Raw genomic sequence first — 26,307 nt, 5'->3', positions numbered from 1 at the left:
CATTCAACCTTTCCTCAAATACCTCTGCTTGGATGGGGTGTAGGGAAACAGATAATTCACTATATCCTAGAGCATTCCATTCCACTTTTCAAAAAGTTTTGGTTGTTTGGAAGTTCTTTTAAATTTTCCTCTTTGAAACTCCCACCCTTAGTCCTCGTTCTGCTCTCTGAGGCCTGGGAGAACAAATATAATCCTTCTTCCACATGGCAGCCTTTTAATACATGAAGACAGCTATCATGTCCTACTAAGTCTTTCCTACTCTACCCTAAACATCCCACTGCTACAAAGATACTCATATGACAGGAACTCAGAGCCCTTCACTATTCTGGTTGCTCTTATCTATATACTTGATAATTTGTCAATGTCCTTCCTAAATAAGGTGTCCAACCTTGAACACAGTACTCAGATGTGTTTGAGCCATAAACACTTCCTTTCTTTGTATCTCCAGTACTTAACACAGTGCCTGGTGCATAGTAAGTACTTAAATGCTCATTGCCTAGGCTTGGCATGTCACATCCTGCCTAAGTTGTTCCTTATTGCCTCCAGAATAAAAGACAAATTCCTCTGTTGGTCATTGAAGCCCTTTACAATCTAGCTCCAATCTTTATTTCCAGACTTATTTCACATTTCTTCCCCTCAAGTACTCTACAGTCCAACTAAACTGACCTACTTGCTGTGCCACATAAAGGATACTCCATTTCCCACTTCCTTGCTTTTACACAGGCTGCATTCCCTTCATGCCTGATGGCATTTCCTCCCCCTCTGTATCTTGGAACCCCTGGCTCAGCTTCCTTCAGGATTTGTCACGTGATGCCTCCTACGTAAGGCCTTTCCTGATTTTCTGCAGTTGTTGGTCCTTTCTTGCCCCATACATATATTTTATATATCCTCACATAAATATACATCTTCCCTTCCAACAGAATGTAAGCTTGTTGTGGGCAGGGACTGTTCTGCACCTTGTACATACACAGTGCTTAATAAATGTTTATTGAGTTGAGGAGTACTTGCCCAGATGCCTAAATAACTTCCTACTTCCTTTCCAGTCAAACCAAGAAAAAGAAAGGTGACTTTCTTTTTTATTTTTTTAAAATTCAGATGTTGAAGGCTTTTTTCAGTGTTTTGCCACTGGCAAGATAAACAACAAGTTTGACCAACTCATTCTAGGTCACTCTAAACAAACACAAAACTTGAAAAAAAACCCAATGTCTGTTCTGCAATAAATCCTTAAATTCTTTGCAAAATAGCTTATTGGCATAACGGGGTTATGCTGATCCTTCTTAATGCGGTTTCAGATATAGTTTCTTTTTATTGAGATTTTTTTTCATTAAATATTTCCCATTTACATGTAAAATTTTTTTAACAATCATTTTTTAAAATTTTGAGTTCCAAATTCTCCCCCTCCCTCCTGCCGTTACCCCCCTCCTTGAGAAGGCAAGCAATTTGATATCAGTTACATGTATGAGTCATGTAAAACATGTTTCCATATTAGCCATGTTGCAAAAGAAAACACAGGCAGAAAAATAAAACACGAAAAATAAAGTTAAAAAAAGCATGCTTCAGTTGGCATTCATAGTTCTCTCTCTGGAGGTGGATAATATTTTTCATTATGGGTCCTTTGGAATTATCTTGGCTCATTGTCAGACATAGTTTCACAAAAAGCTGTTGAATGGTTTCTGTGTACATTGTTGGGGGAAGAAAACAGAAGATGTGAGCAGAAAGCAGCTTACCTGTGTGAGCTTGGACAAGTCACTTAACCTCATCGGGCCTCAATTTCTTCATCTGTAAAATTAGGAGTTTGGACTAGATGACCTTGGAGGTCCCTTCCAGCTCTATTAACCAACGATGCTATGAATACGTAGAGTAGAAAGGACACTACTCCAGGAAGCAAGAGGCCCAGGGACTAGTCAGCTGCAATGTTTTGTCATGGGGAAAACACTGAGATTAGAGTCAGAAGACCTGGTTCCAGTAGTATCGGCTCTGACACTCGCCATCTGTGGAGCATGGGCAGCAAGTCACTAAACTTTTCTGAGCCTCAGTTTCCTCATCTGAAAAAAGAGATAGTAATTACTTGTATTGCCTACCTCAAAGGGTTGTAGCACTCCAGTAGGTATATGATCTCCTCCATGTAGATACTCCGTCCCATGGTTCAGATTGCAACCCATCTGTACAATTTTTATTTGTTTTTTTTCTTCCTCCATGAATTCTCCACAGGGGATCCACCTGATGTAGGAGGTCTTCTAGATCTTTTAACATTCCATGGTACCAGTGTTGTCCAGTCCATCTGCTTACCTTTGCAAATGCTGCATGACTCTTCTTTTGTATCATTTCTCGTCTACCGTAGACTCTTAGTGTTGTGGTGTAGCCTGCTTCTTCTACCCAGGATATATTTTTCCGTCATCTTTTAGGTCACCAGCAGTTGTGCTTTTTCAGGAATTATAGTGCTTCATGATGCACAGCAATATAGCATCACCAGAGAAGATTAGTGTTTTAAAAAATAATGGGTCTTGTGTCAGAGAAGACACTAATTGAGAGCTCTGTGCAGTTTCCCAAATGCAATCCAGCTAAGATCTCTTCCTCCTATTCAATTCTGGGATCATTTTATTGTTTATCTGGTGTCTGTGCAAGATAAATAAGTTAGTGGGCTACCTGCACAATAGGCATTCTCCACTCATTCAGTTTGTTCCTATATGGATTTTTGGGGTTATCCCTTGATTGATTGTGGATTGCATTAAGAAGATCATGTGGTGTTCTGGGGCAACCAGCACAATGCTAGCCACGAAAAGCCATCTAGAGGACTTTCCCACTGATAAGGAAGCCAGCTTCCATCTGGATTCTGCACAGGAGGCCATCAGAATGACACTGATAGCAATAACAGTGATCCACCTGGGTTTTATGTTTGCTTGCTATTAATGATCAAAGGATTATTGAACTAAGTTATTTTTGTGATTACTTGCATCAAGGACTCCCATGTAATCTACATATCCATGGCATAGCCTAAGAGAGGAAAAGCTTTCTTTTTTTAAAATTTATTTATTTATTTTTAGTTTTCAACATTCACTTCCTTAAGATTTTGAGTTCCAAATTTTCTCCCCCTCCTTTGCCTTCCCCCTCCCCAAGATGGCATGCAATCTGATATAACCTCTACATATACAGTCATACTAAACATGTTTTCAAAAAAACCATATTTTCACATTAGTCATACTGTATAGAAGAATTAGAACGAATAGGAGGAACCATGAGGAAGAAAAAGCAAAAACAAAAAAAACAAATAGTATGTGTCGATCTGCATTCAGACTCCATCCTTCTTTTTCTGGATGTGGACAGCATTTTGAGGGAAAGCTTTCTTAAGGCCAAGTTTTGCTCCACCGAGTCAAATGCCTTTTTAATCTTCAACAATCAATAAACACCACCAGATTTTCTATTTGCTATGCACAATTGTGTGATTAAACATGTAGTCTTCTGCAGAAAATGGTTAGTGAAAGCATACCTGTTGCATTCACATATTTTCATCAAGTACAGTTTCAACACACATGTAGATTACTTTTATACATATTTCTAAAGAGATGAGAAAATAGAAATATGAGTCACTAGTGTAATGAGCTTTCAAAAGCCCTTTTGTCTATGCCATCTGTGATTTTTTTCCCCTAATTGTTCTACATCCTTCCCTCTTTAAGATATTTTAAAAATTGATCCCTCAATTCTTTTAAAATCATGTTGCCTCTGGCATGGATTTTTTGGTGCGCATTTGACATGGTCCAGCTGCTCTTACCGTTTTCATCTTCTTTAGTGCCATTTTATGTCCTTATCAGAGGCTGAGGTGGTAGAATCCAAATGGAGTACTTCCACTGTCATTAATGATGAAAATATTTTGTTATGGAAATGCTGACTGATCTCCATTTTTCATCCAAACTAGACCCAAATATATAGATCTGTGCATCATATGCAAAGAGAAGATAATGAAGTCCATGGGACCTGATGAGGTCAGTAAGTGAGAGGATGTAGACAGAAGAGGGCCTGGAACAAAGAATTGAGGTACACCTAAAGTTAGGAAGCATTATTTGGATGATGAGCTATCAAAGAAAACAGGGAAGTAGTAGTAAAATAGAAAGGAGAGTCAGGAAAGAGCAATGTCACTGAAACCCATAGAGAGTATCTCGAAGGAAAGAGTGATCAAGAGTCGAAGGCTGCAGAGAGGCCAGGAAGAAGGAGGGTGAAGGTAATAAACCAAGGCTGGTGTTTAGCAAGGGATGAGCAACACTAGGAGAAGAGGGTGAAGGATTTGAGAGTAGAAGATAGTGTGGATTTTAATTGGATGACCATAAGGTCTAGATTGGAAAGAGAGGATAATTAAAAAACCCTGAGGATTGGAGCAATTGGAGGGCCTGATGAGAGTAAAGAAGAAGCATAGGAGGGGGAGTGAGGTGAAGGGAATCAAGGAATGCTAAAAGGTTCAGATTAGATAGAGGAATATCAAAGTTATTGATTGAAGGTAGAACACTTTTGGGTAATGATGAAATCCAAGGGGTGACCATTCCATTAAAACACAGTTTTCCTAATCCACCTGGCTGCTAGTGCCCTCCCTTCTTGCATGTAACTCTTTTGTGTGTTTATATATGTGCTTATTTACTGTATTATTTACACTGCTAAGTGGCACAGTGCTTGACTGGGAGTCAACGGAGTTCAAATTGGGCATCAGATAGTTACTAGCTATGTGACCCTGAGCACATCACTTAACCTCTTTCTGCCTTTGTTTCCCCCTCTCTAAAATGGAGATAATAACAGCACCTTCTTCGGAGAGTTGTTGGCATAAAATAAGATGATATTTGTAAGGCACTTTGCGAATGTTTAAGCACTATAAATGCTGTTACTATTATTGTTATATTCATATATGCACTTGTCTCCTCCATTAGAATGTGAGGTCATTGAATGTTGGGATTGTTTCATTCTTTGTATTTGTATCCGCCTCACCTGGCGCAGTGCCTGGTGCATAGTAGGTACATAATAAATGTTTGTTGATTGATTAATCAACCATCCTTGTGTGTGGCTGAGGTAGAATGAAGCAGTAGAACTTGAGGCAATTAAGGAGCTGGGAAGTTTGGCTATTTGAGTGAGCACCAACTTGAATGTTAAAGTCCTCTGTTGTAAGGAGGTAATAATATTCTAAAACCTGTGAGTATATGAAAGATTTAAGTCTGTTGGAGTTTAGAAGCACCAATATGCCTCCAGCTTGTGCTTTCCTCCTAATATTTAATCCTTCTCTCCCTTCCCCCAACACATACACTTTGCTTAAAAAGTCCCTGAGAGATGGCAGAGTTCAGCAGATGAAGGGCCGTTCTTGGAGTCAGGAAGAGCTGGCTTCAGCTCCTGCTTGTGATACACATCTTCTGAGTGAACTCAGGCTAATCATTTCATCTCCCTATGTCCCAAGGGATTCTAAGATGTGAAATTTCAGACAAGTTGCTGGTCTATATCCGTAGAGCAAGTTTTCATTCTGGGGATTCAACATTCTTATAAGCCCACAAGGCTGCTCCAGAAGAGAAGGAGGGGGAAAAGCACTGAACTCCCTTAATGTTAACTTCTACCATGGAAATGACTGATTTGAGTTCTTGTGAAACATACTGCAAAGTGTAGCTGTCTAGTGACGTGGATCACTCGTGAATTCTCCCTGATTTCTTTCCAAATGCATGGAAACAGAACAATTCCTTTTTATTTAACCTGGTTTTCCACAGTAGTAGAATGTTCAACTCACACTTTTTCTTGACTATTTTATTTATCTCTTTTCCCTGAATGTTAAGTTCCATGTAGTTATTAATTTATAGTCAATTGTTACAAAGATCAAAGGCTGAAAAATGTATATTTGTATCTAAGTCCAGCTAAACATCTCATTAAAACTAAAAAAAGAACCCTAGACTTTCAAGGCTTGGGGACCCATTCTTAAATTCATTCACTTAATTTGAACTGGCTGAAGTTAGTGGATGAGTTCAGTCTCCAGTCAGAAGGAGGCAGCACCTTGTGCAGCTGGGGCACATAAGCTGCTTCTATTACTAATATTCTTTCTTTGTTTAAAATTGGTTTTTGTTTTGGATTAAATGGAAACTTGGACATGTTCCCAAGCTGATTTAGAGTGTGATGCTTAGATAACTCCCCAGCCCTTCTACTCCAACACATGTACTGGAAAGAGCTGATGTGCTCCCCTTAGCCAAGGAAAGCTTCCTTCTCCCTCCCTCTCTTTGGAAATGTTTCAGGAAAGAGGCTCTTCTAGCTTTTGGCAGTTTCCCCTGGGGTTGTGGAGTGGGGGGGGTGGTGTTGGTTGACTCACACTGTGAGTCAGCAACATGACAACAGCATAGGATGCTTTTTGCAAAATGGACTCCTGACCTCACCGACTTGAAGCTCAGAAACTATCCAAGAAAACCTTAGCTGTATGTCCCTTACTTGGTACCATTCTCAGGCAGCTAGGTTGTACAGTGGATAGAGCGCAGGGCCTGGAGTCTAGAATATTTGAGCTCAAATCGGGCCTCAGACACTTACTAGCTCTGTGACCCTGGGCAACTTAACTCTGCCTCAGTTTCCTTACCTTTAAAATGAGCTGGAGAAGTGTAACAACAATGCTGGTAGCAGCTGCTGTGGATGTGTAAGGCCAATAACACCAGCACACAGGAGGGCTGCTAGCACAGGTTCTTGGATCTGCTTTTCTAAAGAAAGCAATTTTAAGGGGTTTACAATCTTACTTTAATTAAACATATGTATATCATCACTTAGTTCAGGGGAAAAAGTCAGCATCCTGAACTTCAGAGAAAACAGAAATTACAAGCAGAAATTATATAAACAGAGCAAATAACACAAATCAGCAGACAAGGCTTCTAACTGTCTGTCCCTAGCAATACATACATAATTACCAGAGAGAGAAGCACCAACATCTGGGTTTTCAAATCCGGGGTGGGGGGGCTCCTTAATGGGAGGCTGCACAGAGTGTCATCTAGCCAAGTCACAGGAACACTCTTCCCGTGAGTGAACCCCTAAAGCAAAATGCTAACCTCAGAGTATATATACACTTGTTCAGGGCCAGCCCACAGAGGGCATCACAACCATGTGACTCAAGCTCATGTGACTTAGGCTGTCTTGTGACTTAAGCAGGTCATCAAAGACTCTTGATTCAAACAAAGGCAAGGCTCAATCAAAGGCACTTGATTACCTTAGTGCTGAGAAGTACTAGAATTCCAAAAGAAAAAAGAACAAAACAAAAAGTCCTACTTTGATTGCCATTACAGGAAGGCAATGGCAAACCACTCCAGTACCTTTGCCAAGAAAACCCCAAATAGGGTCATGAAGAGTCGGACATGACTGAACAACAACAGCACAGTTCTCTCCCATAGGATTGAGAAGGGAACATGGTATGAGTGGAAAGAGCGGTGGATTGGGAATAAAGAGATTTTTGCTTTCCAATGAGTCAGTAAACATTTATTAAACACCTGCAACATGCTAGTCATTGTACTATGTGCTGGGGATACAAAGAAAAAGGTAAAAGACAGTCTCTGCTCTCAAGGAGATCAAGGTCCTGGCTCCGCCACTGACAAGTGGGAAATGGGCAGATCACTTGATCTCCCTGTGTCCATTTTTATAAAATGGGGGAGGGAGCAGGAAACATTGTGATCTGAAATCTGAAATTGTGATTTGATTTTCCTTAGGGTCTAGTATCTAATCCAAGCATTCTTCATCTTTTGGGGGGTCATATACCCGTCTTCACAATAATTTAAATGCATAAAATAAAATACATAGGATTACAAAAGAAATTAATTATATTAAAATATAGTTATAAAAGTACTTTATTTTTAAGTACATGGAACACAGGTTAAGAGCCTATGATCTAATTATTCAGCCATATGTTTCACTTTTATTTGCATGTGACATGTGTATCCCTTCTATAGACTATGGGACCTAATTGATGAATGAAAAGGGTAAGCCATCACTCATGCCAAATCCCTCATTCTTTCATATCTCAGCCATCTTACTCTCCTGCTTGGTTAGTTATACAGCAGAGGGAAACAGGTCAGAGATTCAGGTTGGAAGGATGAAAGGAAATTCAAGGGCTAAAAATGGTTGTTGCTGCTATTTTAAAAAGCAATATCTTAGTCATTTCCAAGTAAACAAAATGGTTCCCAAACGTCTTGGTCACTGTTTGGGAATGGGTGAAAGTCTATGATATTAGTTATTAATACCTTGTTGAAGATTTTGAAAAACTTATACAAAAGCCCTTGGGCAAAACTTAGAAGATCCAAGCTCCCAGTTGTTTAATTTGTAGGAAACCTTAGCAAAGCATTCTTCACAAGCCTATTCAGAATCCCTAGCTTAAGAGATAAGAGAAACACTGAGTTGCTTCTTGGCATGCTTCTGAAGAGAATACCTAGAGTGTTATTGAAATGACTGTAAATCATAGGCAAAGTGCTTGTGTCCATTTCTATACAATAACACAAGTTGTATAGATAATCATAGTTTCTTGGAGTTGGAACGTGCCTCCCTCACACCCAATGTAGGAATTCTTCCCATCACATTCCCAACAAGTGGTCAGCTAGCTTCTGATTAAATTCCACTAGTGACAACTTCTTTTGAGGCCCCTTTTTCCATAATTACGTAACTCTAGTTGCTGATAAATCCTTCCTTGTGTTGGGCTGAAATTTGTATTCATGTAATTTCTGCTCTTTGATCCTAATTCTGCTTTCCGTATCCAAATCAAGTCAGTAAGCATTTATAAGTGCCTGCTATGTTCTAGGCACTGTGCTGAGAGCCAGGGATATAAAGAAAGGCAAAAATAGTCCTTGTCCTCATAGTCTAATGGAGGAAACAATACGCAAACAACTATGTACAAACAAGAAATAAATAAATTAGAGGTAATCTCAGAGGGGGAATGCTAGCATTATTAAGGGGGACCAGGAAAGGCTTCTTACTGAAAGTGGGATTTTAGCTGAGAATTGAGCTGAGAAGAAAGTTAGGTTATCCAGGGTTTTCTTCTCAAAGCTAAACATTCCCAGTTCCTTCAACTGTTGACCATTTGATATCAGGATTCTGAAATCCTGAAACATATAGTTGACACAGTCAAAAATTCAGAAAATATTTCTCCTTAAAACCAGTGCCTCCTTCTAACTTTCTCAATTCTATTAATAGGACCTCCCTTCTGCCAGTCGTACATACTTGAGACCTCTGATTCACCTTATACTCTTCCCCCTCTCTCCTCCCCTACATAAAATCATTTGTCAAGTCTGGAGGATTTTAATTCCAAAATCTTTTGCTTCCACAATCCCTGCCTTCCATTCTCACTGCCATCACCCTAGTTCAGGACCTTATTATCTCTTTCCTGGACATTATCTCTATGCCATTTTTACAGTATAGACTCATAGAATCTTTGCACTGGAAGAAATCTTGGAGGTCATTTAGTTCAACCCCAGAATTTTCTGTGAGTCTGTGAGACCTTCTCAAGGTAACAAGACTAATCTGTGACAGGGTTGTAGCCAGAACCCAGTTTTCCTGCCCAGCATTTTTTCCTCTACACTGTGATATAGCAGCTTTCATAGCTGTAAGAAGCCAAATCTGATGTTCATATACCACTGAATAAAAAGACTGAGTCATCCAAAATGCATAGATATTTCCCTCTCCCTGGGAATAGAGACAGCCTTCCTTAGGAAGGACACTCAGGCTTCTGTGGCAAGGCCTTAGATCCTAAGAAACCTGCCCTATACCGGCCTTAAGCAGTCTAGTGGGCCTATATATTGCCTGATCATCCCCTCACCCTCATTTAGTAAACTGTATTGGCTTATTCTTCCCTCTAGGATCAAATATAAAATACAATAAATATAAAGTCAAATATAAATAAATTACCCTTTAAAATCCTTCAGAACCTGGCCTCTTCCTACCTTTCTGATCTTCTTACACCTTACTCACCAGCATGTTTTATTCTGTAATCCAGTGACACTGGCTTCCTTGCCATTTCGTGCACTAGAGCCTCGGTTCCCCAATGACATGCATTTTCATTGGCTGTCCCCTGTGCCTCTTGGCTTCCCCAACTTCCTTCAGATCCTAGCTAAAATCCCATCTTCTGCAGGAAGCCTTTCTCCACCTTCCTTAATGCTAGTGCCTTCCCTCTGAGATTACCTCAGTGTTTGTATACAGTTGTTCGCACATTAGCTTCCCCATTGGCTCCTTAAGATCAGGGACTGTTTTTTGCCTTTCTTTGTATTCCCAGCATTTAGCACAGTACTTAGCAAACAGTAATAATAATATACCTGTCAACTTGTCTTCCTAAGACTTGTTCCTTTAAAATGGCATCCCCTTATGTTTTCTAGGAATCTGAATGTCTGTGCTTGGAGTTTGATGAAGTCAAGCTCAACCAAATCCTGAAGAAGCTCACTGAGGTGGAAGACAGTATCAACACCCTGACAAACCCAGCCTAACTAACCATGGAGGTGATTTGGGAAGAAGTTAGGGAATTCGCAGCAAGAGCCATCACTGAGCTCTAACCATTTATCTGTTTTCTGTATGACATTCCACTGCATTAAATTCTCAAAATAGAATACTGCCTGTTTGCTTTGCTTAAAGGGGAGAGAGGGGAGGGAGATGCTCTAGAGTAGGAGTTCTTTTTCCCCATAAACCCCTTGGACAGTCTGGTGAAGCCACTGGACCACTTCTCAGTATCTTGTTTTTAAATGCATAAAATAAAATATGTAGGATTACAAAGGAAATCAATTATATTGAAATACAGTTATCAAAATATTTTTAAAAAATTCATAGACTTCACTGAAATCTTTCCACAGACCCTTTGGGAGTCTATGGAACATAAGTTAAGAACCTCTGCCCACTCTACTGATTTGTTTCAGTAGATATGGAAAATGAAGGGTGTTAAGAAACTTTTGAGACAAATGATGTCTCAAAGAGACATTAAGAGAAAAATCTGTTATATGGATTCAACTGAGGGCTTTCACTGGGTACATTTACCATTGATCTAGCCTCTTACATTGTGGGCTTTTCTAGTTCCAGACTAGCCCCCAAAATGCAGGTCCAGCTAAGTAGAAGCATTAAGGGAATCTGCCACAAGCTTAGGCTATATCTAATCCAAAGGATCTGAAGGAAATACAAGAAAATTTTGAAACTGATTCAGGCATTTGGGCCAACTCTGAGTTAGCCTTACCTTTTAGCTTAATTTGGGGATCTTAGGCTTCTGTGGATAGCCTCAGCTGGGCCTGAATGGAGTCCCCTCACTCACCTTAGGGTGAAGTGAGAAAGAATAGGTTGCTATGGTACAATTTGTCTTCTTCAACAAAAGCTAACGTGATGGCTTTCCTATCTTCCTTGAAGCTGACGAAGACAAACTAGGTTCTAGCAGAAAAATTACATCAGATTTTGGACCAAAGTTCAGGAAGACATCCATAAGCAAGGCCTTTTGAGACAATGACCATCAGTTAGCAAGCTTTGCCACTTATTGTTGACTAGTTTCAAAACCACAATTCCTGTAGGATGCAATGTGTTAAAAACATGATTTTATAGGTCTGCTGATGACAATGCATGTCATTTCTAGTGAGCTCATTCAGTAGGAAGGAGAAGTCTTCTCCCCTTGAGCTGTTTCTCCTGGATCAGCCTAGAGACACTTTAGAAAGCTGCCCTGGCATCCAAGCTCAAAGTGTTGATTTCCTCCCTGATTAAAACCATCCAGGCAGTTAGTGAAAAATAACCAGAGAGGTTTAAATGGGGCCTATGTGTGGCCCTTCAGAAAACATCATGAACCCACATCATCCAAAGGTACTGAATGGTTTGTGGTTTGGCCTGTGGAGCCATAAGATTTGGGTCCTATTCTTGGGATTATGATGTGACCTGGGGAAATTCTGCTAGTCTCTCTCACCGCAAAATGGAGGTCAGCACATTTCACAAGATAATAGGATACCCGAAATCTAAGGAAAGATGAATCATAGTTACATACTGATTATTTATTCACAAACCCCCAGAGAATATAGGTCTTTGGGAACATCCCCTGTGACCATAACAGAGCCCAGATTTGTAGCTGTGCTGAGTGTTCTGTGGCAGTAGCAGACACAAGAGAAGATCCGTGCTCTGAAAGGCCTTTTTACCTTTTACCTGAAACTCTGGGCAAGTGGTAAAAACACCACAGAGAAGACACCTGATTTTCCAAAAGAAATAAAGAAGAACCAGAGACTATAGGTTTGCTTCCCCTGCCACTCAACAAAACAAATAATACACACTTGCACCACTTGGTTGACCCTTATGAGTTTATTTATTTGGAGTGTAGGGTTTGAGGAACCTTTGCATGAGTCTAGGTACAGAAGTACCTAGGCACCAGCTTCAATGAAGTTGATAAATAGAGTACAAATGGCCAACATGCCCACCAGGTATTAGCTTACCCAGAAGTTCCCATAGTTTTGCTTTTTGTCTCCCACGTTTGTGATCCAAAATGAGAAGAATTCTGCTTGGAGCAGAGGAGTAGAAGCTACTTGACCATTTGTCAGAAGTGCTGTAGAGGGGATTCTGGTTCAGGTATAGACTGGATGAGTCAACTTCTGAGGGTCCTTACAACTATGTTTTAAGCAGAACAAGACATAGGGATCCATAGTTGTTAGCCTAGATAACATCTTCCAGAAATGACCTTGGTGAGGACAGGGGGTTTGTGGAGGCAATGACCAGCATGTCACAAATGATCTCAGGACACTTCTAGACCAAGAGCGAACATTAACCTTTCCAATGACGTTTAAAAATACATGTTTCAGTTGATGAACCCAAATATTGATAAGGGGCAGGAGATTCTTAGCTCTTTCTCAGGGCCAGTTTTGTGTATAGGGTTGTGTGTGTGTATGTGTGTGTGTGTGTGTATGTGTGTGCATGATAGATATCTATCACACATGCGTGTACACACACACACACACACACAACTCACCTGACATCATTTGGGGTACCACTCCCTCTTACTTGCCTCATCAACTGGCTGATACCTGAAATTTATTAAAACTTCATTTCTTTGCTTTCATTCCTTTAATGCTTTAATCCCAGTTAAAATGCAAATGTAGATAGTGTTGTATTAATGGAAAGAATGTTGAATTTGACATCAGATGTCAAACCTAGAACAAGGCCGTCCAACCTTAGGTTATCTTTGGGCCTCATTAAAATAAAATAATTATTTGAGGGCCACACCCAGAATAAAAAATATAGGACACTAATAGAAAGTGGAAGAAAGCGCATCATCAACAGGACAGGCGAAGGCGTGAAGCGCAAAGGCAAACACAAAACAACAGAGCGACAACACAACAGTATAAAAGTGGGTGCATGCTGACTAGTCTGCATCGTACAGACGGAATGCATCCCACAGATTGATTGGAAATTCAGTGCAATATATTCCCTTCATAATACTGCTTAAAAACAACCAAAGAAAATTAACATCAATGAGATTATTTATTAGTGATGGATTTTAAAAATCTAATGTGCATTCCATGCAAATTATTATTTTATTTTTTCACTCTTGAAAATTAAAACCCACAAGCCAGCCGCATAAAATTGCACTGCAGGCTGCATGTGGCCCGCGGGCTGTATTTTGGACAGCCCTGACCTAGAGCAATGGATAAAGACGAATAAGATGGAATTGCATAGGGGTGAATGTAAAGTTTGAAAATTTGAGTTTGAAAATTCCAAGTACAAGATAGGGAGGTGTGGCAAGACCACAGTTACTCTGAGACAGATTAGAGTTTTTATTAGTGGGCTACAAGTTCAATATAAGTCAATAGAATCACATGGAAGGCAAAACAGCAACAATAAAAAATCCTAATGCTGCCCTAGACTGCTTTAAGAAGCATAATGGGTGAGAGGAAAGAATAATTATGCTACTCCCTGCCCTGACCAGACCCCATCTATAGGACTGTGTTCATGTCTGGCCAACATATTTTAGAAAGAACACAGAGAAGCTGGAGCTTGTATAGAGAAGGACACCCTTCTTGATCAGGACCAGGATGGTCTCAAGGAATAAGAAAAGAAGAGAAGACTTAGAACAGCCTTTGAGTATTTGAAGGGCTGGCATGTGGAGAAGAATTTAGACTTGTCCTTCTTAGCCACAAAGGGCAGGACTAGGAACAATGGGAGGAAGTTGTAGAGAGACAGATATAGGCTTGGTGTAAGGAAAAATTTAATAACAATTAAAACTATCCAAAAATGGAATGGGATGCTCTGAAAGGCAGTGAGTCTCCCCTCATTGGAAGTCTTTAAGCCAAGACCAAATGAGCACTGGTCAGGCATGTTATAGAGAAAATTCTGGTTCAGGCCCAGGTTGAACTGGGTAGCTTCTGAGATTGATTCCATCTCTTAGTCTGTGGTTCTATAAAGTGGTGGCATTGGTCTTTATGATGATGGCTTTTGGTTCCTGGTTACTGACAAGATTTGAATACATGGTTCAGATCTCCTGAGGCTCTCCCAGTCCTTTTTCTCCCAAACTTCTTGCATTGATGAACCATTCTTAGAAGATTCTATGTTATGACTCATATTTTGGGAAAGTTGTAAGGAAGTGATGAGTAAAAGACTATTGTGAGTTAATTCAACAAATATTTGTTAGTGTACCTCCAATGTACAAGGCACTGTGCCAGACCATGAGACAATTATCTGAGATTTTTACTGGTCATATCAAGCTTAGTTATTGGAAGCTATTTTTTAAAAAGTATTTGAAGGATAGGAAAATGGGATATAAATAGAAGTTAAAGAAAAATAAATGCTAAACAGATGTCAGGAAACATCATTTCCCATAGCAAATGATAAATATGTAGACCAACTAACCAAATAAGTTTATAGAAGGAAGAATATTGTCTGTTGAGAAATCACTGGATGCCTTCCTTTGGGAGAGTGGGAATGCTAAAAAGGCTTTACATTTCTCCCTCTCAGCATATTGGCTTTCTGCAGGAGACTTTCAAAATGTTTGGAGGTAGTGATCTGTCTGGTAGAAAGGAAAATCCAAGTAAAATATATTTCATTTGAGCTTAAGCCCAGCTACAGAGTGTAAAGTGTCTGGTGTCCAAATTTCCAAAATAGCATTAGCATTCAGCTGCAGGCAGTTCTTTCTCCCCGAGGTGACGGTGATTATCTCACACAAAAAACTCATCATCCAACATCATTCCACTGAAACTGCACTCTCTAAAGTTACCAATGATCTTTAATTGTGAAATCCGATGGCTTTTTTTCTCAATTCCCATGTTTCTTGACCTCTCTGCAAACTTTGACACCCTCTTCTCCTTGATGTTCTTTTTCCTCTAGGTATACGGGACACCACTCTCTTCTGATTCTCCTCCTACCTATCAGACCACTCCTTCTCAGTCTCTTTTGTTTGGATCTTTATCCACATCACACACTCTCTTGTTGTGAGCATCCCACAGGATTCTGTCCTGGGCTCTCTTCTATTCTCTCACTGAGTCATCCTCTCAGCTCCTGTGGATTTAATTGCCATCTCTATGCTGATGATTCACAAATCTGTCCTAACCTCTCTGCTGATCTCCAATCTCACATCTCTAACTACCTTCACACATCTCAAACTATATATGTCCAGTTGTTCCTGTTGTTGAGTTATGTCTGACTTTCTGACCTTACGTAGGGTTTTCTTGGCAAAAATACTGGCGTGGTTTACCATTTTCTTATCCAATGGATTAAGGCAAACAGAAGTTAAGTGACTTACCCAAGGTCACAGAACTAGTGCATGTCTGAGGCTGGATTTGAACTCAGGTCTTCTTGACTCCAGGCCCAATCTTTTATCAACTGAGCCACCTAGCTGCCTCCAAGGCAAACAGAAGTTAAGTGACTTGCCCAGGATCACACAACCAGTATGTTTCCAAGATGGAATAGTCAAATAAGAAAGAGTAAGTAAAACACGAAACCCATATATGAATACAAAGCACAAGACTTCCTAGAGAATCATGGAATTTAGGAACTGACAAGGAACTTAGAGATTTAGGCCCTTTATTTCTCTTCCTTTCAGGGTATTTTAGTGACTACTTTAGCGATATGTATTGAATTCCCACTCAGAGAGTGAGCAGGAAAAAAAATCAAAGCAGATGAAACTTAGTTTGCTGCTCATTGGCAGCTCAGGAGGGGAAGGAGAATGAAATTATTGAAAGACAGATGGAACTTTGTGTGAGTCACACATTCTATGGCTTTCCTAGGACCTGAGATGTTCCATAGTTGCCTCTGGTACTTTTAGCTGCAAGATCTCAGAAGATTTCCTTGCCTGATCCAATTACAGGTGTCATCATCTTCTCCTAAAACAGGAGAGAATGTAGACATCGAGTTGATTGGTGTCTTACCCTAGGTCACAGAGAACAGCTCACTGTCAGTCTCCTGCCTCTCAGACTTATTCTTCTCTTGCTAGCCTCTGCTATAGAAACAAATCATAGTTACGTGCTTATGTAAGTATGCTCTCTGTATTCTCATCCATTGTGTTAGAGAGCAGTTGCCCTGAGAGTAATATAATTTTTTCATGCGGGTATGATGAAAAGAGTTGTGAGACCAGAAATCTCTCCTACCTGGTATAGTGAAAAGACTATCCTTAGACTTGAGATTATAGCTGCTACTTTTTTAGAAAATGGAGCTATTTATAGAAGCATCCTGGATTCCCAGTGTGTGTGTGAGTGTGTGCATGTGTGACACCATCCCTTTCTGACCTCAGTCTTCTGGACCAGTGTGTCTGCCCCTTTGGTTTCCTAGCTGTCCAATGATTTCAGACAGGCTAGACACTGTTCTCACTCTTCCTAGAGGCAGATATAAAACTCCCATGCCCATCCAATGTGGCACTAGACTTGTCCTACAGCACCTTTACCAGATGCCCAGCCATGATTCTATTGTATTGATATCCCTTATCCTTTACTTCCAAACATGTCTCCTTTCAGGACATAATCAGATCTATTGTGCAGGAAAAAGAAGTGCAGATGTGTTTTAGAAACATCTTTCTGTGCTAGTTGTTACTAGAGTGACAATTTGAGGAGGGATGGCAATTTAGGTTAACAATACCTACCTCATGATTTGACTACCTGTGTATAATAGTAAAACTATGAATGAGCTGTACTAATTAACTCAGTTTGCTGGCTAACTGAGAGTGCCTTGAGAAACCAATCCCATTTTAATCCTTACTGTTAAAAATCTTTCTAAAATAATGTATCTGCTTTCCTGAGTGCATCCAGCATTCTGAACATAACTGAATCTTTCTTTGATGCCTTAATTGCTTACAGTGTCTCCAAAGTCATCACTATGAACATGAGTGATTTCTTTGTTATTGTAGGTCATCGGACGTTCATTTCACAGATGAAGAAACTGAGACCCAGAGTATTGAATGACTTGCTTCAAAGGTCGCCACAGTAGATTTACGTGACCGTGTCTAAGACCTTATGATAAAAGCATCTAAATTTTTAATTCCATGTTTTCTTAGCATTTACTTTTCTCTTAAAAGCAGACTGTTTCCTTAGAGCTGGGATGTGGGGGAAAGAAGCAGAGCAGAGGAAGGGCTTCTTTAAATGGGGGCTCTGTTTTAGCTAATCAAGGTTTTACTCAACCAGTGATGTTTATTCAGAGCCAACCATGAGTTAGGGGCAGCTAGGTGGCACAGTGTATAGAACACTGGGCCTGGAATCAGAAGACTCCTCTTCCTGTATTTAAATCTGGCCTCAGACACTTACTAGCTGTGTGACCCTGGGCGAGTCACTTAATCCTGTTTGGCTTAGTTTCCTCATCTGTCAAATGAGCTGGAGAAGGAAATGGCAAACTTCTCTGGTATCTTTGCCAGGAATACCCTACGAGGGATCATGAAGAGTCAGTCAAGACTGCAATGACTCAGCAACAATGACAAACCATGCATTAAGCATCATGGAAGACATAAAGGACTCTCTCTCTCCCAAGGAAATTACAGTCTAGTAATTTTACATGTAAAATAATTACTAATTGATTAGCACCTATATGAACATACTGAGTACTGTATGGTAGAAAGAAAACCTGATTTGGAATCAAAGGACCTTGATCTGAATTTTGGATATGTATTTGCTACTATTGTGGCCTTGGACAAGTCACCTGACTTTTCTGAGATTCATTTTCCTCATCTACAAAATGAGGGAGTTGGACTAGATAATCTAACTCTTATGATTCTTAATGCTGTGCTCTCCTAAGAGCTAAGTGGGATCCAAACTCCAGGACATTAGGAGTCCTGAGAATAAAAAGAACAGGTTGGTTGAAGTAAGATTTTAACCCAAGTCCAGGGATCTTTCCACTAAACTACACTGCCTCTTACTTGTGGGACAATAAGGAGATAGTATATATATATATATATATATATATATATATATATATATATATATATATATATATATATATATATATATATATATATATATGTGTGTTATGGAGCAGCAGGAAAACATTGGAGACACACAGGTGGAGGGCAGATTGTGGAAAGCCTGTAGAGCTGACCTGAGGACCTTAGACTTGTAAGGAAATGGTAGAGAACCTTCTTTGGTTTCTGAGCAGGGAAGTGACATCAAATCATTGTGTAAGAAAGATGAGATTTGCAGAATGGATTGGAAATGGGAGAGCCTGGAAGCAAGGAAACAAAAAGAAAGCTATTGCTACAATTCGGGCCTACCTGTGGTGGAAATGTAAACTAGGATGGTGGAAAAGAAACAGTAAATCCTGCAGATGTTTCAAATGAAGTGTAGACAGGACTTAGTGGCAGGTGAAGGACAGGAAAGGATCCAAGATGACTTCAAGGTTTCTAGCGTAGGAGAATTAGGTAAGGTCACTGACAGAGACAGAGAAACCAGGAAAGAGAGCTGATTTATTGAGGAATGAGGTGATCCCATTGGTATGCTGAGTTAGAGGTCTCAGTGGGATATCCAAGGGGAATTGTCATATAGTAAGTTGGACACATGGGACTGGAGCTCAGGAGAGAGGTTAGAACTAGGTATAAAATGTGGTAGTCATATCTTGATAGCTGAAGCCATGACAATCGATCATTTCTCTAATGAATGAAAGCATTTATTAAGGCCCTACTGTGAATCAAGCACTAGAAACAACAATGTGGCTTGCCACTACTGTGCCTATGCAAGACCAACAACACCAGCATACAGACAGGCTGCCAGCACAGGTTCTTTGATCTGCTTTTCCAAGGAAAGCAACTTTAAAGGGTTAACGATCTCACTTTAATTAAACATACATATATCATTCACTTAGTTCAGGGGGGAAAGCCAGCACCCTGAACTTCAGAGCAAATACAAACAGAAATTACAAACAGAAAATATCAACAGATCAAATAACACAAACCAATAGACAGGCTTCTAGCTTTCTGTCTAACATCTCAGTACATAGTAACCAGGGAAGCACCAACATCTGGATTTTCAAGCTGGGGGTGCTCCTTAACAACGGCTACCCAGAGTCTTGTCTGGTCAAATCACACAACACTTCCAGTGAGTGAGAGCCCCCAAACAAAATGCTATCCTCTGAGTTTATATACCCTTCTTAGGCTTCAAACCTAATCAGCAAAAGGGTGTGAGCCTGGGGCTTTGCACCTAGTAAGACTTAATCAAAGGCACCTGATTACTTTAGCATTCTAAAAGAGAAAACAGTAAAAAAAAAAAAAAAAAAAAAGTCCCACCTTAATTACCAATACAGCACTATGCTAAATACTGGGGATATAAATATAAGATGTTAGGAAGATAGTCCTTGCCCCCAAGGAGCTTACATTTAAGTAGCTATAGCACATATGGAGGAGCAGTGGCCAGGGAGGGGAAAGAAGCATGGTACAGCATAGATATCACTGGCATTAGAGTCAGAAGTTATTTGGGCTTTTTGTTTTTCTTGGCAAAGATGGTGGAATAATTTTCAGTTTCCTTCTACAGCTTATTGTACAGATGAGGAAACTGAGGCAAGTAGAGTTAAGGGACTTGCCCAGGGTCACACAGCTAATAAGAGTCTGAGGCCAGATTTAAACTCAGGAAGATGAGTCTTCCTGGTTCGAGGCCTGGCACTCTCTCCACTGGACCACCTAGCTGCCCTAGAGTCAGAAGACTCCAGTTCAAATCCCATCTCTGATATTTAACTACCTGTGTGACCTTAGCCGAGTCACTTATCCTCCATGGGCCTCTGTTTCCTTCTCTATAAAATGAGGGAGTTGAACTAGATCAATAAACAAGCATTTATTAAACATCTACTATGTGCCAAATACTGTGCTAAGTCCTAGGGGAAGGTGGGAGTACAAAGAAAAAGCAAAAACAGCCCTTGAACCTATGGAAGAGGTGGATGATGAGTTTGTGGGAAACATCTTCTATCCAGAAAAAAATAACTTCAGAGGTCAAAGAAAGAGTTGTGGGGTGTGTAAATAGAGACAGACCTTCATTCTTTATTTTATACAACAATGGAATGAGCCCTACTGATTCTATCTTGAAAGAGACCTCCATTGTTTTAGAGATTAGCTGGCCCACCAGGATATTTGGATAACACTAATCTCGGAAAGGCATTATCCCACTGGAACAAACCTAACTCTGGCAGTTCCAGAGACTATAGTGTTAACCCATTTTCCCACAAATTACCTGACATCCTATTCCGCTTTTACTCAGCCTCCCAAATAAGAAAAGAGCTGAACAGTCACTGGATGGGCTTCTTTTGCTTCAAAATAATGTCAGCCCTAAGGCTGTACAAAGCCCTGTATGTGTATTCTCCCTTTGTTCGGCATGGTTGCTATCCACCCAGCAACTGGTCATCTGCGGATGCTAATTAAACTTTTTATCTTTTTAGCCTTTTACCTCCTGATTTATTGACTTCTAGTCAAATGGACCGAAGTGGGAGAAATTCCTTTCTGAGAGGCTCTTAGATCCTGGGGTTGAGGACCCACCACCCTCAAGGAGTTTACAATTTAGGATCAGTGACAGGAGACATAAATCACAACATACAAGATCAATATCATGAAGATGGTCTCTGAGGTCCCTTCTATGAGATCTATGATCTTCCCAGGGCCTCTATGATGGAGAGAGGCCCAAGCTGCACAACCTTCATTCCCCTCACGGCTCTATTTCTGGCGTTCTGGGATATCGGCACCAGCACTTGGCATAGTGCCTGGCACATAATAGGTACTTAATAAATGCCAGTTGACTGACTGACACCATTTCTTCGCCCCTCCCCACCTCACTTTTTCTCTCATCTGCTACTTTCCATCTCCTTTAGTGTGTTATCTTCCCCATTAGAATGTAAGTAGTACTTGGGCTAGATTAATTTTTTAAGGACCATGCCTTAAACCCAAATCATGCTGGCTCTCACTGATTAGCCAACAATAGGTCCCAGCTCAAGCCTCACTTGGTCTTTGTTTCGGCCCTGATGGCTCAGAGTGAGTGTAAATAGCAGTTGTTTCTGTTTTAGCCAGAAACCTTTAGGGTTTTCCCTTCCCAGAATGATTTTTTTTGGACTAGGTAAAAGAGGCCATTCTTTGCCTTATTTCTTACCTAGCTTTAATCACTGAAAGGGCATTGCCTCAGTCAAACTGAGACCTGTTAAAGAACTTAGTTTGAAAAGGCCAAGATCTTCCACTGCATCCTGGGCCATCTCCAGTTGTCCTGATCTATATCTCACCACTAGACCCAGATGGCTCCAGAGGAGAAAGTGAGGCTGGTGACTTCGCACAATCCTGTCTCACTTAGATCCAATTCCTTTGCCAGTCATGACACCATCTTCCTGATGTCATGGTACTCTTCAAGAACGAAGAGCAACCAACAACAAGCAGCACTTAGAAAGGTATCTGGCACGTAGTAAGTGCTTTAAAAAAAAAAAGGCATTGCCTTGCTTCCATACAAGAAGGGAGCAGGTTCACCAAAAAGCAAAGTGGATTAGCTTTGAAGACACTGATAATCACTGCTAATTAATAATAATAATGATTATTATTATATTTCGTACATGAAGGGAGCAGGTTGACCAGAAAGCAAAGTGGATTAGCTTTGAAGACACTGATAATCACTGCTAATTAATAATAATAATAATGATTATTATTATATTTCATACATGAAGGGAGCAGGTTGACCAGAAAGCAAAATGGATTAGCTTTGAAGATGCTGATAATCACTGTTAATTAATAATAATAATGATAATGATAATGGTCACTCACATGACCAGAGCAGGAATCATTAGATTGAAGGGCAAGACCCAGCAAATCCCCATTACCCAGAGAAAGAACAGATTGCTAAGGTGTTCAGGACCAGAGCCCTACTTCTTCACTGAAAATGAACACCTTAAATTGCTCTTAGGAGTAAAGTTGAATGAGTAATTTCTTAGAGGGACTGGTTTGACAAAACAGTCACAGAATATCACACTATGGCTCCCATTTTTATTTTTGGGGTCTGAAATTTGCTACTGTTCTTTGTCTTATCTTTATGTCACCAAACACTTTGCCAATATATCAGCAACATTTAAAAAAAAATTTTGTTTACTGAGTATAGTGGTCACACTACGGGAGGCAGAATTAGTCTCAATCAGAAGCAAGAGGGAATTTTTTTTTTGAGGCAATGGGGTTAAATGACTTGTCCAGGGTCACATAGGTAGTTAGTGTCTGAGGCCCTATTTGAACTCAGGTCCTTTTGACTTCAAGACCTATGCTGTAGCTACATAGATGCCCCAGGATAGGGATATTTTGTCATTGATGCATGGAGAAGGCCAGGCTGCTTCATGAGAAAATTTTAAGGTCCTATCCCTCCTAGAAACTCTACCTATTGGTCTAAATGGCCTCAGTTAAAACCTTTGCCCTTTATCCTAAAAGTTTGCCTGGCTTGTTGGATGGAGGTCATTCTATGTTGATTCATTTTGGGGAGGTTTAGCCTGGAGGACATTTAGAGAGTCTATAGTCACTGTCTCCAACTATTAGAAGGATTGTTATGGGAAGAGAGTTAGACTTGTTCTGCTTGGCTCCAGAGGGCAGAGATAGGTGCAATGAATCAAGGGTACAGAGAGGCAAATTCAAGCTGCCTAAGAAGTGGAGCTATCCAAAAGGAGAATGGGCTGCTTGGAAAAAGAGGAGGCTGCTCTGCACTGGAGGGAGGTAAGGCATCAGGGAAAGTCCAGTCTGGTATATTTGTTGAAAGGATTCTCCTTCAGATACAGATTGGACTAGATGGCCTCTGGGGGCTCCTATCCAACTTTGTGATTTTTTTTTTTGTTAGGTATGAAGTCAGAATTCCTGTCTTCAAGTTTTCCTTCTATGAAGAAGATAAGGCCTCGACTGTCCTATCTATAAAATGGGAAATTAGTACCATATCTCCATGAAGGCAGGAAACTAGACCAGATGATTTCCTGAGTCTCTGCCAGCTTTAAGGTCCATTAGTCTAAGAAAACAATCCATTCATTCAGCCAAACAAATATACATACATACATACATACATACATACATACATACATACATACGTACATATGTGGAGAGAAAAAGAGCGAGCACTTGCTGAAAAAGGTACAGGCCTTTAGATGTGATCCTCACGGTCACTCTTGATAAGTACTATCAGCTAGGTGTTAAAAATAATTATTATCTGTAATGGGTCAAGAATTGGAAATTGAGGGGATGTCCATCAGTTGGGGAATGGCTGAACAAGTTGTGGTATATGAATATAATGGAACATTATTGTTCCATAAGAAATGATGAGCAGGCAGATTTCAGAAAAACCTGGCAAGACTTATATGAATTTATGCTGAGTGAAGTGAAGCAGAACCAGGAGAACCTTGTATTCAGTAATAGCAACATTTTGTGATGACCAACTTTGATAGATTTAGCTCTTCTTAGCCATACAAGGATCTAAGACAATTCCAAAAGACTCATGATGGAAAATGCTATCCACATCCAGAGAAAGAACTATGCAGTCTGAATGCAAATTGAAGCATACTATATCTTCTCTCTCTCTCTCTCTCTCTTTCTCTCTCTTTTTTTTCTTTGTTTCTTCTTTCTCATGGTTTTTCTCTTTGGTTCTAATTCTTCTTTGCAACATGACTAAAATGGAAATATGTTTAATATGATTACACATGTATAACCTATATCAGATTGCATGCTGTCTTGAGGGGGGAGCAGAGGGAGGGGGAGAAAATTTAGAACTCAAAATCTTATAGAAGTGAATGTTGAAAACTAAAAACAAATAAGTAAAATTTTTTAAAAAATAAGTTATCTAAATAAAATAAGTATTATCTACAATAAGCATTATCATCACCATTTTACATAGGCAAATGGGTTCGAAGCTCATTCAAGGTCAAATATCTGAAAAGTGGCAGAGCCAGACAAACCCAGGTTCTCAGATTTCAGGTCCAGAATGCTTTCTACGGTACCATAGCTGCCTTCTAAGTAAAACCAACATCATTTGCCCCAGACAAGTTTCTATGAATAATGTAGGCATACTTCAATTTAAGTGACCTCAATAGATGGCATTCAAGATTTATTGATTGATTTTAAGTCTTTCCTAAGCACCTACTATGTGTAAACCACTATGAAAATATTGGGTTTATTTAATAGTTCCACATTTGATATGGATTAGAGGCCTGGAATATTCATTTTGCAAAAAGCTTCAAAATATTCTTTGTTATATGGGACAGCTCTCTGGGGAGTGGGGGGCAATAAGAGAAAATTAAGATGATATGAAAATAAAATATTTCAGTAAAAATATTTTTAAAGTAGAAATTCTGATGTTCAAGAGACCTCAGCAAAAATGGAGGGTCAGAACATGCTAAAAGTCAGAGACTTTTGGAAAGGAGGACGCCTTCAGATGCAAAGTGGACATTCTCCAACTGAGGCAAGAGGGCTGGAAGCTTAAATAACTCAACTGCACATGAAGTGACCATTTTGGCAGTGAATTTATTTCCAGAGCCCAGACTTCATCCCTATCTTTATCCCTAGCCACTCAACTAGGTAAGATTTCCAAAGGAGCTTGGGAGGTGAAACTGATTGAATTGAAACTGATCACCTTAAGCCTTATGGAGGGAAGAGAACCAATTTATTGAGAAAGGGGGCTTTTGAAAGGAAAAAGTAGAAGGTCCAAGAGTTGGGGACTTTTGTATACACAGTCTGTTCCCTCTCAACAGCCAATCAAAAGGCTTCTTTTTTGCTATACAGTAAGCAGATATAGAATACTTGCACATGCTTTGAAGAAGTCCATGTAGAGGATTGAATTAAGTAGGACATACTCTGTCTACACATAAAGATTGGACTCTCATTGGCTAGTCTCCTGTTACACAGTAAATAGAAAGCTAAGTATGTCAAATATGTTATATGATAGAGGTAAATTTGGTTTACAGATAACTTGTCAAAGAACACAGCTGTTGTATTTAGCAAACTACGACTATACTGATTTAACATTATTGTGGTAGTGTTTACTGCATACATATTCACAATCAATCCATTTTCTGATCTTCCTGGTGATTAATTTTTTTAAACTAGTCCAAATAGTCAGATATGTTTATTGTTTTTTCTTCCCCCACAGGTGTCCTATTGAGTCTGATTTCTCATAAAACAGAATCCAATGAAACCTGAACTTTAGTATTTCCTGATCTGACTGGTTTTCATCTTTGCAGGGATTAGAACATGTTGCAGGAGCCCTTAGCCCAACCTAGTTACATACAATAGTCTCCACTTTGCTCCTAGAATGAAAAAATCTGGGATTGTATTTTTTTCCCTCCAGGGTAATTATCCCTGAGGAAGATAGACTGGCCTTTCAAAATTATTTTCCCTTGTCCAAGCTTATCCAGGGAGTGGAAATTCCCTTTACAGAATCAGCTCTTCTCAGAACTGCTTAATTTTTACATGTGGGCGGTTCTCACAAAAACAGAGCCATTTAGGATGCCTGCTGACAAGTAGTAGCAGGGATTATCTGCAATGTGTAACTTTGACAACTTCTATCTCTGCTGAGAGAAATTTTGTCTGGAGACCAAAGATCACTATTTCTAAGCCAAAATAGCATCTAAGTAGTCTCGGTTTCAATGCAGATTTATGGGCTGAGTATTTTTAAAGCTCTGTATGTGACTCCATAATGTCCCATTCTCTAATATTTTCCACCTTTCACTTTTGCAAGTCTTTAACCTGGGTCTAAAAAAAGGACCTTGTTTGATCTGAGGGTTCTGTGAATTCATAAAAAGCAAGACACAGTAATGTGGCCATGTGTCTAGATAGTTACTTAACAGCAGGGCTTATCCTAAAGAAGCATGAATTGGAGATCCTAGCATCATAGCATTAAGAGATGGAATTCCATTAGGCAGAGCATACTATGTATATACTATGCATTGCCAAAACTAGCTCAGTGT

The 26,307-nt window shown here is 39.8% G+C and overlaps 1 protein-coding gene across 3 annotated transcripts in view; it reads left to right on the top strand.

Moving 5' to 3' along the window:
* COMMD1 (copper metabolism domain containing 1) overlaps positions 1–10,567 on the top strand; it is a 257,435-nt gene extending 246,868 nt beyond the window's left edge. For all 3 annotated transcript variants that reach the window (XM_036750049.1, XM_036750046.1, XM_036750047.1), the window contains exon 3: positions 10,338–10,567. In XM_036750049.1, the coding sequence (XP_036605944.1) occupies positions 10,338–10,445 (108 nt within the window). In that variant the 3' untranslated portion in view covers positions 10,446–10,567. The remainder of the gene's footprint in view (positions 1–10,337) is intronic.
* Positions 10,568–26,307: the final 15,740 nt, after the last annotated feature.

Source organism: Trichosurus vulpecula, chromosome 3, assembly GCF_011100635.1.
Source record: "Trichosurus vulpecula isolate mTriVul1 chromosome 3, mTriVul1.pri, whole genome shotgun sequence".
Taxonomy (NCBI): Eukaryota; Metazoa; Chordata; class Mammalia; order Diprotodontia; family Phalangeridae; genus Trichosurus; species Trichosurus vulpecula.
This window is presented reverse-complemented; position numbering and strand designations above follow the sequence as displayed.